This window comes from Pelophylax lessonae, assembly GCF_965119305.1.
Source record: "Pelophylax lessonae genome assembly, chromosome: 8".
Lineage (NCBI taxonomy): Eukaryota > Metazoa > Chordata > Amphibia > Anura > Ranidae > Pelophylax > Pelophylax lessonae.
Window position 1 is genome coordinate 133,497,171 of NC_138775.1, and position 13,135 is coordinate 133,510,305.

Consider the following 13,135-nt stretch of genomic DNA (forward strand, 5'->3'; position numbering starts at 1 on the left):
AAAGCGGTAAAAGTCCGGGACACGGACCCGGACTTTTTTTTAAAGTTCGGCCGAACCCATCGAACACGGACATCTAGGTGTCCGCTCAACCCTACTGATGACATTAGATCAAAGTCCAGATCTTTGTGAACGGCCAATAGGACACAGGAACAGGAGGATGTGAATACTGTAGGGTAGTCTCTATGGGAGCAGGTAGGAGCATGCTGATCCAAAAAATGAGTCTCTTGGGCACAAACTACATCTGCTTTGTGCTTGATGGCAGTGCGCCACAGCGAAGCTCACTTGGCCAGATGGTTGAGGCCATTGGCGTTCAGGGATAAGATTTTAACTGTCATAAGTGAGTGTCGGAGTGTGCGATAAGTCGTTACTCACGGAACCGTAAGCAGTCTTTTGGAAACTTAAAGAATGAGTGACGAGCTGTTGACCGTCTAGGCATGCTCCAGGGCGGCTGTAGTGTGCTGGCGGATCTGGAGAGCTTAAGGAAATTCCAATAGGTCCTGGAAGGAGACATAGCGTTGCTTGGGAGCACAACATCTGTTACACCTGCAGAAGGGGGAAAAAAAAGAGGACAAAACAAATCAAGACAACAAGGGAACATAAAATCAGGTGGAAACCATGGGCTGGTGTAGCCGTTTCCAAATGGGGGTAAGAACAGTTCAGTAGCCAAACGGGCTGGATTCAGAACAGGACCCAATGATGAAGAGGTAAAAAAAGATAAAAAAAGAAAAAATAGGATGCACGAGTCCAGACTTCAAGTGTCCCTTGCAGGGCATTGAGGCAGGGAATGCCATTGAGGGGGAACTCTGGGGATTTTTTCGCTCCCGGGGGGGAACCGGATCAGGGATGATGCTCAAGAATTTAACAGGGATATGCCCCTTTCAAGCGTGGTGACTGTGTATGATTCTCCATTCCCCTCCACTAAGATCTTGGAAGGGTGTTTCCACTTGTACGGCAGGTTGTGGTTGCGCACGGCTTTGGTAATGGTGGAAAGTTGTCTGCGCATATCTAGGGTATGCTTAGAGAGGTCCTTGAAGATTTGCACAGCTGAGTAGGGGGTCAGGGAGAGTGCCCAGGGATCTAGCTTTGGTTAAGATGGATTCCTTAGTTTGGTAGAAGTGCACACGTAGCAATGTGTCGCGGGGGAACATGCTGAGGGAGGAAAGGGGGCTTTGGGACCCTGTGAATACAGTCAACCGTCAGCTCCAGGGGAGACGCTCCAGGCAATATAGCTAAGAAAAGGTCCGTGGCAAATTTGTGTAGCTCAGCAGGAAGCAGTTTCAGGAATGCCACGGATTTTAAGGTTATTTCTTCTGGAGCTATCCTCCAGATCTGCATTTTTTGCTTTGATCCAGTGTCGCTCATCCACATGTTCTTCATGTGCCTCTACCAAATCATTCACAGTGGTCTCAATCTCTGATATTTAGTATTCTACAGTGTGTACCCTGTCCCCTAGGGAGTGGACTTCTGCTGAGAATTTGTTAGCAAGTGTCACAATGTTCGCTTGGAGAGAGTTATGGAGGGCATACATCATTTCCTTGAGCTGTGTCCATGATAGGCTGGCCTACCGTGGGAAAGGCCGCAAATGGAGATGTCCCCAGGGAGATGGGCAGTAGAGGGTTACTGGAGCTCCCAGGCTGTGGGGCCTTGTCAGCGCTGTCTAGCCTCAATTTTGACTTAGCTGGGCTCGTGCAGGAAGGGCTGGAGGGAGCAGATGCGAAGGGGGAGAGAGTACCTGACAGCAGGGGTTCAGCCGAGGCAGCGTCCTCCGGCAGGTCAGTATAGTGCACCCGCTGCTTCCCCCGAGGCGCGGGGAAGCAAGCGGTGAGTTTCTTCGGCCCTTTCTCCTTTTGCTTGTGGGACATCGCTGCAGGTTGCCGCGGTCAACTGGGGTGAAAATCGGGCTCGGATCCTGTCTGTGTTGCTGTGGATGGCGCTGGATGGAGTCGTCTATCTGCGGAGCGGGAGATCAGGCGTCCATCACTGTCCCGCGCTGGCCACGCCCCCAGACATATATACACTCCAAAGTACAATAGAAAAGAGTCAATGTTTATGTATGAACATCACTGAGTGCAGAGACTAACTGCCAGGTGAACAAAGAAACATGGCTGCTACATAGATTCCCATGCACCCAGCCATGCTAATTCACAAGCATGAACTCATCATATCCTGTTAGTGGATCCTATCAAATATGGTTCATATAAATAAGAAAAAAATAAGTAATTGGCGCTGCCTGGTGGGGTATTGGGAATGCAATTTATGGTTGCTGGCCTCCTGAATTAAGTTATATAAAAAAATCTATGTACTGTGATTTAGGGTATATAAAAACAACATGGATAAATTGGTAAAACTGGGTCAATCTATGTGTAGAATCAATGGTGTTCCATGTGTAAATCAAAGCATCAAAAAATCTTAAAAATTATAAAAAACCAGCATATACATACAATGTGTACAATCGGTGGGTATAAAGTGCAACAAAAGAGTGCAATAGTGGATATCAGGAGTGAAATGATAAAAAATTAGTTAAAATATCCAATCATAAATAGGCAACCATATCATCACAATCAATAGATATAACCATAAAAATTCTAATAAATATAAGTGCAAATAGAGTGCATATATATAGCTGCCAAAAAATACGTGCAAAGGTGCAAAAAGGTGAAAACGATCAAAAAGATCTTTCTGCTAATACAGCTGTGCAAAAGAAACGGCAGCACAAAAAATTGAAGTATCCTTATAGATTATGAAGCAAATAAATCACAACACATGTGCAATCTCGGTGATTCTGACAGATCCAGAGAAGTCCTAGATTGTATAGTCCATATATAGTGATTATGGTGCTCTTTTCTCTATGCCCAGAGTGTGGTGAATGGGCAGAAGGAAGAAGTATTCCCCTGAGCCTGGGGTCCTGCGCTTACCAGATTCCCTTACCCCTACAGGGGTAAACAGCGGGTCGATAATAAGGGATCGCTCCCATACACTGGCAATCAAGGATGTCCCCAGATCTCGATCTCTCTCCTTTAATAGTGTTCAGGTGTCAGCTCAGTAGATATAATGAATTCCAATTCAGTACCAGGGTATGTAGAAGAAAAGGGAAGGAGCCTCCGATAGTGTAATATCGTTTTAAAAGACACTTTATTGTTAAAAAAAGGACATGTACTCACATAAAAGTGTAACCTATCGTATGCCCGTCTGGCATAGGAGCCGCAACCTCCTCACTTGCGGTGCACGCTAGGGGATGGCGTGCGCGTCAACCGCCGGATGTGCGTTCCAGGCCTCGGGTTCGGAAAACGGAAATGACGTGGTCACGCTCTGGATCTGTCAATCACCGAGATTGCACATGTGTTGTGATTTATTTGCTTCATAATCTATAAGGACACTTCAATTTTTTGTGCTGCCGTTTCTTTTGCACAGCTGTATTAGCAGAAAGATCTTTTTGATCGTTTTCACCTTTTTGCACCTTTGCACGTATTTTTTGGCAGCTATATATATGCACTCTATTTGCACTTCTATTTATTAGAATTTTTATGGTTATATCTATTGATTGTGATGATATGGTTGCCTATTTATGATTGGATATTTTAACTAATTTTTTCATTTCACTCCTGATATCCACTATTGCACTCTTTTGTTGCACTTTATACCCACCGATTGTACACATTGTATGTATATGTTGGTTTTTTATAATTTTTAAGATTTTTTTGATGCTTTGATTTACACATGGAACACCATTGATTCTACACATAGATTGACCCAGTTTTACCAATTTGTCCATGTTGTTTTATATACCCTAAATAACAGTACATAGATTTTTTTATATAACTTAATTCAGGAGGCTAGCAACCATAAATTGCATTGCCAATACCCCACCAGGCAGCGCCAATTACTTCTCCTTTTTTTCTTATTCATTCAAATGCTCCCCTTTCAGGGTTGCATTTTTTGAAGTGGGCAGCAGCCAGGTGCGGTATCATATATATTTTTCCTTATATACCCCCTATCCTAAGCGCGGAACCACATAAATCCTTTCATGGTTCATATAAACCCTATTTGATACTGATCATGCTATTGTTCCAGTGAATGGGACTTTATTATATCTGCAAAAGACAATAGCAGCAGTCTTATGTCATTCATATGGATCAAATATAATAGAAAGATGCCAGCCATTAATCCTGGTAAAACTAAGAATTCCACATCACAAACAAATCTCTGCAGTGAATACTGGTGCTCTCGATGGCGGATATATATTTGTGCGATGGATTGCTCCTTGCCATAAATCAGGCTACAAGTTTTGTGCAATTCCATCTAATGGAAGAGTTCCACTAACAAGTCTTTCCTCAATGCCAGTTAAAGCAATATTCGCATAGTGATTAAAGTTACGAGGTACCGGTAAACTGACACTGGGAGACATAATGGCAATTTAACTAAAAATACATCCTAAAGAAATGTCCACATAAATATTAATAAAACTTCTACAACACACCTCGCTTGTGTGGATGGGGAAATCTGTTCAGTTTAACAGTTCCATGTATGGCCAGCCTTAAACCATGACATGTATGCAGAAAGATTTGTAACTTCCTTAAACTGGCCATACATGGATCAAAATGTGGCTGGTTCAGCAGGGCCCAGCTGAATTTCGATCCATGTGTGGCCAATGCGGTTTACAGGAGTCATATTCTCACTCGATCAGTGCAGTAGGCTGCAGAGCTGATGTGTATAGTTAACCACTTAAGCCCCGGAAGATTTTACCCCCTTCCTGACCAGACCCCTTTTTTCTATTTATACCAAATTTTATTGGAGTTTTTTGAAATACAAAATAAGAAAGAACCATAAACATATGGAAGAATACAAATGAACATATCAGTAAACCATACAACTGTACTCATACAGATAGGAGATGAAGACACGATCTGATCTGGAGTTGCACTAGATGTCGTGTGGGGATGAAGCAGAGAGGGAGGAGGGGGGGAGTAGAGTAGAGTAGTGGGAGTGGGGGGGGGGGGGGGTATTAAGTAACTGGGGAAAGGAAAGGAATACCGAGAGAGGGAGGGAGATAAACGAGAGAGTCGGGTAAGAAGAAAAGGGAGGTTCAGGTCGGCACAAAGAATCTAACATAATAGGACAAGATGCTCACAGTGGCCCACAATAATTTACAATCAGGGTGTTCCAGAAGAAGGCTGGGGAAAATAAGACAGGTACGAGTTCCACTTGGCTTGGAAGTGTGCGGGGGAGCCCGACAATAGCTTTACATCCAGTAGTTCCTTAACCATAAGTGAACTAAGATCTTTGTGCACCCCCTGGATCTTAGGGGGGTCGTGGGAGATCCACTTCCTGAGGATAGACCTTCTGGCGACCATGAGACATGTAGATATCCAGGGTTTGTTCTGGTATAATATAACTGACTGTGTCGGGGCCAGGCCCAGGGTGAGACCATGAAGATTTCCGAACAGAAGGAGGAGTGGGTTGTTCATTAGGGGTAATCCTGATACGGTTGAAACTAAATGCTGCACATCCAACCAAAACTTGGCAATTTGAGGACAGTCCCACAGTCTATGGGATAGGGTTGGTCTATGCAGTAGACACCAAGAACATGCTTGACCTGTGGGCGAGGTAGCAGAAGATGCAAAAGGAGAGTAGGCCCTATGCATAATCTTTAGTTGTTGTTCCCTCCAGAATTCGTTTTCAATGAATTTACAGGTCGTATTAAAGCCGCTGAGAATGGAGGTGAACAAGGAGGGTAGTGAAAGGCGGTCTTCCAGGGCGTTGGTGGATCAATGTCCTTTCTATGGAGACGGTGATTTAAGAGGGGTTTATATACATCCGATATCGTTAATTTCCTAATTTGACGTCAAGCAAAGAGTCACAGGAGCGCTTGCTCTTATCTGGACATAAGACTTCAGCAAACTTTGTGGCTTGTTGGAGATGCAGGAAATGGTGAAGTGGTATATTGTGTAGGTCACAAAGTTCTGAGTAGGGACGTGGACGACCCGAGTTAGGGTCAAATAGCTGATGGGCAAGGGAGAGACCCTTGTCGGGCCATGTAGAGAAGGGCAGGTATTGTCTGGTTTGCGGAAACAAGGGGTGGCCCATGATTGGGAGGCATTTGGAGAAGCGGGGAGACAGAGATAATAACTTGGACACTTCCCTCCATGCTATCACAGTATCCCGCAACAACAAATTATTTCTCAGAGATGCCGGTATAGTAGGTAAAGAACAATGTAACAAAGCTGCTAAGCTAAGAGGTGACACCATGTGGGATTCCAATTCAAAGTTAGAAAATCTAGACTTCCCTGTGATCCAGTCAAGACCCACCCTCAAAAGACAGGATAAGTTGTAGAGTCTGATGTCTGGAATGTTGGCCCCCCTCTCTTCTGGGCATTTGGAGCTTCTTTAGTGAGATACGTGGTCGCTTCATGTGCCACAAGAATGCGGACAAAGCCTTATAAAGTTTTTGGGAGTCTTTATGTTTGAGTAATAGTGGAATGGTTTGCATTGGGTACAGAAGTTTTGGATAGCCAACCATTTTGAAAAGATGGCATCTGCACAGAAGAGAGAGGGGTAGGGCCGACCAAACCCCCATTTGTTTGATGATCGTGTCAATTACTGGGGGAAAATTCAAGGAGTATATTGATGACGGTGACTTTCCAATATTAATGCCCAAGTACTTAATGTGGGATGCCCCATGTGTGAGACTTTTTTGCAGTCTAGCCGAGTACAGGACCCCGAAAACCAATCCGCACCTTCAGTCTTTCCAAGGGCGTAAATTGTTGATTTCACTCCTGACTACCTATCAGTTTCGGAGGCCATGAAATGCCAAGACAGCACAACCCCCCCCCGCCCCAAATGACCCCTTTTCGGAACGTAGACACCCTAAGCTATTTGCAGAGAGGCATGTTGAGTGTTTTGCAGATCTCACTTTTTGTCACAAAGTTTTGGAAATTGAAAAAAGAGGAAAAAATGCATTTTACTGTTTTTTTTTCTTCATTTTCCCAAGAAAATGAGAGCTGCAAAATACTCACCATGCCTCTCAGCAAATAGATTGGAGTGTCTAATTTGCAAAATGGGGTCATTTGGGGGGGTTTTGTGCCATCTTGGCTTTTTATGGACTTCAAAAGTGCGATAGATAGTAAGGAGTGAGATCAACAATTTACGCCCTTAGAAAGCCAGAAGGTGCGGATTGGTTTTCCAGGTCCTGTACGTGGCTAGACTGCCAAAAAGTCTCACACATGGGGTATCCCTGTACTCAGGAGAAGCAGCAGAATGTATTTTTGGGTGTCTTTTCACATATACCTATGGCATGTGTGAGCATTATATCATTTACTGACAACTTTGTGTAAAAAAAAAAAAAAAAATAATAATTTTCCCGATAATTGTGGCAAAATATAAACTATTCCATGGACTCACCATGCTTCTCACAGACAAGAAATGGAACAAGTGGCGCAAGCTGTTAGCACTACATAAAAACGATAGTCCATATAATAGCACATCAAGGCTATGATAAAGTCTTAAGGTGAGATGAGGAAATAGTCTGAATGCTCAGGGCCAGCCTGTTGGGGAGCAGAAGCGATCTCCAAACATGCAACAAACAAAAGAGAAAACAGGCGCCTCTGAGTTAAGACTGCGATTTAATATGGCAAACAAGTAATAAAAACTTACATCAAAGTAAGTATAAGCAGACAAGATGGGTCCTTCCGGTGTCCATGTGGAGGCTGGGGCTTGGAGTCATCACTGTGGGTCTGTAATCATCTCCTCTCTTCCTCTTCCTGTCCAGCAGGAAGTGGAGGGTGTCACAGCAGTGAGATGGAGGCTTGGACAGCAGGGTGAAACCGCAGTGAGATGGAGGCTTGGGCCGCACAGTGGCTGTGATGCTTGTCCACAGGATCTTCCGGCGTAATGACTGACGCGTTTCCGAGCATGCGCACTGTGGTGGGAAACCAGCGCGCGCTCCTTTTTCAAAGTCAAATGTAAAAGGGAAAGAGAAGGACCAATTTATGTGTTTCGGGACAATGCCCTCTGGTGGTGAAGTTATAAAACTACTATCAAAGTAAACATGACTCTACATTATAGCTGTATGAGGAACAATGCCCTCTGGTGGTGAAGTTATTAAATTACTATCAAAGTAAACATAACTCTACGTTATGGCTGTATGAGGAACAAGGGTCCCTCTAGAGGTCAAACCAGTAAGAAATAAAAATAAACAATATACATGTGATACGATGCATAAAGAGAATAATGCCATAGACAATGAGAGGAAAATTAGAGGGGGGGAAAAAAACAAACAAACAAACCATGGGATGAAATGAGAAAGAAATGATAAATGTGGAAATAAAATTAAATATTAATGAAAATAAAAATAAAATATAAAAATGAAATTAAAATGGAAATAAAAATCAAAAATGGGAAATTAAAAATAAAAATAAATGTAAACAAAATAAATAAAGAATTGTATATGATGTAAGCATATCATTAACTGAGACTAAATATACAATAAAAAAATATATATTAAAAAAAAAAAAAAAAATATTTATTATATTTGTATGTGATAATGTAAAATTCTTATAGTATATATTTATACATGTATGTATAAAATCAGGAAATGGATACTAATGCAATGAGATGGATGGAATGGGAACAATGATGAATATCAACCTGAAAGAGGTATGAATATGGAATGTATAATCATTCGGTGGAGACAAGGGATAAATGCTAGACAGTGAGTGGATGAGGAATTGTTGGCGGCAGGAAGGGTAGGAAGGGGGGTGGGAAAAAATAAATAAATGAATAAATAAATAAAAATTAGCACTGTATGGATTACCTAAAGTGAACCCTAGAGGGGACTAATTAAAGAATGGTGGATACATCCAATTCTTCGTTCATCCCATTGGGCGAAAGTGTATTGAGGGAATAGATCCAAAACGTTTCACGTTCGCACAGTTTGTGAAATCTTTCGGCTTCCGGAAGGTCTTTTGATATTTGCTCAATGATCCATACCTCAAGATTTGAGGTAGATTTGTCATGGTGTCTGAGAAAGTGGCGGGGGACGCTATGTTTGTCTTTTCCTTCCTCTATTTTTCTCCTGTGTTCCCCAAATCTTTGTCGAAGGGGACGGATCGTGCGTCCTACATAGAGGCGGTTGCAAGGACAACTGAGGCAATAGATTACAAAATCAGATGAACAATTGAAAAAATCAGCGAGGTTGTATGTTTTGTTATGTGTATGAAATGATTTTTTACCATGTTTTACATATGCACAGGTTTTGCACAAAGACTTGTTGCACCTATACATGCCTGTTAAAGGAATCAGGCACACCCTAGGGGTGGCGTCTTTAATGGTTTTAAGTTTGCTGGGTGCAATTTTGTTTTTAAGGTTGGGTGCTTTCCTGTATGTGACTCTGGGAGTACTTGGGAGGACTAATTTGAGATGGGGGTCCTCCAAGAGTATAGGCCAGTGTTTTAGAAGAATCTGTTCCATGGTCTTGTGTTTGTAATGGAATTTGGTGGTGAAACGAATGGATTGATCAAATGTGTCTCGGGTTTTGGCAGGAGGGGGATCTGTGAGGTACAGATGATATGCTTGATCTACCAGGGGGAGTGGATAACCTTTGTCCAATAATTTGGCTTTTAGAAGCTGACTTTCAGCTACATAGTCATCGTGCCTGGTGCAATTGCGCTTCAGCCGACAAAATTGTCCCTTGGGAATATTGTTGGTCCATTTGTTGTAATGGCAGCTCTTGTAGTGCAATAGGGAATTACCTGCAGTAGGTTTGGAGTAATTCTTGGCATGAATTTGATTTCCTATGTAGTACAATTCAAGGTCCAGAAAAGCAAGTCGTTCAGAATTGGTGACATGGGTGAATGTTAATCCGTGGGGGTTTTGGTTGCAATGTTGTGTGAAATTATGGATGATGTCGGGGGGTCCATCCCAAATTATAAGAATATCGTCTATGTACCTACCATAGAAGATAAGGTGTCTGGAATATGGGTTGTTGTGCCATATTTTCTGGGATTCCCATAGCCCCATGGCTAAATTTGCGTATGAAGGTGCAAAATTTGCTCCCATGGCTGTTCCGTTGATTTGTAAATAAAATTGATCATTAAATTTAAAATAGTTGTGAGTGAGACAAAATTTTGTACATTCCAGAATGAAGTGGGCTTGTTTGGGGCTCATGTAAGGATCCAGATGCAGAAAATGATCTAGGGCTGTGAGGCCGAAATGGTGTGGAATAGATGTATACAGTGAATTAACATCCAGAGACATCCAGGTATAACTAGGTTCCCATGTGTAGGGGGACAGTAGTTCCAACAGATGAGTACCGTCTCTGATGTAGGCAGGAAAACTTTGAGCTAGTGGTTGGAGAAAATGGTCTATGTATAAGGAGAGACCAGAGGTGATACTCTCCATGGATGCAATGATGGGACGGCCTGGGGGATCGGTGAGACTTTTGTGGATCTTGGGAATATGGTAAAAATATGGGGTCCGATAAAACATCCTATTGAGAAAGGAGGCTTCATTGGAGTCTATAATTTTGGTTTCAATGGCATGGTCAATGATAGCCTTCAGGTCCAATTTGTATTCAGGAAGGGGATCCTTATGGAGTGGAGTGTAAGTGTTGGAATCAGCCAAAAGTCTTTCGGCCTCTTGGATGTAAGAATCTCGATCCAGGAGGACAATGCCTCCTCCTTTATCAGCATTTTTAATAATAATGTCATTGTTATTAATCAAGGATGAAAGGGCTTTTGATTCTTGAGGTGTAAGGGTGCCTAACTGGGTAGGGGTGTGGGAAGACGGTTTGCATAATTTCAGGAAGTCGGAATAGACCATATTGTAAAAAGTGGTAAGATGTGGGCCTTTATGCTGGTAAGGGTTAAAGACTGATTTGGGTTTCAATGTTGAATGTTGGACCGGGGGGGAGGTTGCTAAATGCTGTGTAAACAAATCTAAGTCAGTTAGGGTGTCATTGTTATATAGCTGTTCCAATGTCTTTATAATGTCTGTCTCAAAGTCAAATTCTTGGGGTTCAGGAGTAAGACTGAGGGGTGCAATCAATGTGGTGTTGGGTCTAGAACCCTGCTTGGTTTCGTTTATTTGGAAAAATCTTTTCAATGTCAAGTTTCTCACGTATTTGTTTAGATCCTTGAAAAGGAGAAACGGATCTGGTTTATTGCAGGGGGCAAAGTTGAGGCCCCTGCTTAAGAGGCATGTTTCTGCCTGAGAGAGTGTGTGTTTGGATAGATTGAATATTTTGATGGTTTCAGTGTTTTGGGTTTTTTTGTGCTTGTTTCTATTTTTCCCCCCTCTGCATCCTCTTCTGTGTGCTTTCTTTTGGATGAGCCTGTCTGAGGGGGGCCCGTCACTAAAAAAGACTCCCTAGTGATGGTGTTGAGATGGATGGAGGGGTTTTGGGGAGGACAATCAGAAGAGGCCCTATGAGTAGCTGGGGATGCCTCCATAATTGGGGTGTCTCTGTGGGATGAGACAGGAGCAGCGGGGTTATGGGGAGACTGGCAGGGTGGTTGGCTAGATGGAATCCCAATGACCTCTCTGGAGGTAGTAGCCATGGATATAGGGGATAGGGGTTTATTCAGAGTGTTGATTGTAGCGATCACTGATAAATTGTGAGCTACAGATTCACGTGAAGTAGATGGTGTACTTAGACGTGCTGGTATCTGTGGTCCACAATCTGAATGTTTTGTAGTGGTAGGGTGATGCTTGGCTTTATGCAAAGCTGTGGATGGGTGAGTATGGTAGGAATGGTGGGGCCGATTATAAAAGGTAGTGAGGTGTTGTAATGTTTTGGTATGAGATGGGGTACAACCTTTTGTGTTGCGGGGAAGAAGTCTGGGGTTGGATCTGACTGGTGTGTGGACTCTGATGGGATGTGAAGTAAGAGGTAAGGGAGACCTGCCATGTGTGTGGCGATTATGGGGCCTAGGTGGCGGTTCTAGGTTGAGGGTCAGCAAAGATGGGGGAGTAGTGGAGAGAGGGGGAGGGATGACCAGGTCAACAGAATTCGATGACTGCTGTGGTTGGTTCCAAGTGAAGACCCTATTGTTGGTGTAATCATGGAGATCACGTCTAAATTTACCTATTTTTGTGCGGATAAGGGTGTCTTCTTGTCTTTTGGTGTTTTTCTTTAAAGTGTCCAGCCAAGAGAGAGGTAAACACTGTTTGGCGTTCACAATTTCTTGTGAGAGGATTTGCACTTGATGGGTGAGCTGAGAAAACCTGGAGGATCTATGTTTAATTAAGACACTGATCCATTTGGAGGTACAGAATTCGGAAATGTTGTTCCATTCTGTTAAATTTTCTTTATCCAGAAAGGAGCAGGTTTTCATAGTGCGTAGGCCTCTGGGTGTCATTTTAGTGGTGATGTATTTATTTAAGAAAAATTTGTCCCACCATTGGACATTGGTGGAATGTATAAGCCGCTCTAATTTTTTGAACTTACCACATAACATGTAGCGGAATGTTTTGGTAAGGGATGGATTACTGGTGAATAATGTGGTGGGTAATGTGGTGTATAAATCATCCAATATGCTGTACTTATGAGATTCTATATCAGAGATAATATCCATGATTATTATTGAGGATGGTGATGTGTAGAGAGAAAGGGGAAGGGAAAAAGAATGCAGGGGAAAGGAGGGAAAAAAAAAAAAAAAAAAAACACAACGCAGGGGGGGGGGGGGGGGAAGGGGAAGGGGAAGGGGATGGGGAAATGGGAAGATGGGAAAAAAAAAAAAAAAAAAAAAACGCCAAAAACAGCCAAAAACGTAGGTTATGACTATGACACAAGAATTGTACTGATGTGGTAACATACAATGGATATACAATCAGATAGGAAGTAAATGATTATACTAAATACTAATTTTCCTCTCATTGTCTATGGCATTATTCTCTTTATGCATCGTATCACATGTATATTATTGTTTATTTTTATTTCTTACTGGTTTGACCTCTAGAGGGACCCTTGTTCCTCATACAGCCATAACGTAGAGTTATGTTTACTTTGATAGTAATTTAATAACTTCACCACCAGAGGGCATTGTTCCTCATACAGCTATAATGTAGAGTCATGTTTACTTTGATAGTAGTTTTATAACTTCACCACCAGAGGGCATTGTCCCGGAACACATAAATTGGT

At 42.6% G+C, this 13,135-nt stretch overlaps 1 protein-coding gene across 1 annotated transcript; it reads right to left on the reverse strand.

Annotated features, from left to right (window-relative positions):
• Positions 1-476: 476 nt before the first annotated feature.
• LOC309562184 (uncharacterized protein) lies at positions 477-10,161 on the reverse strand (the record flags this gene model as incomplete). The annotated part of the gene is made up of 2 exons (XM_082266304.1): positions 477-543; positions 9,440-10,161. 2 exons carry the CDS (start codon positions 10,159-10,161, stop codon positions 477-479), a joined length of 789 nt encoding a protein of 262 aa, XP_082122430.1.
• Between the last annotated feature and the right edge of the window lie 2,974 nt (positions 10,162-13,135).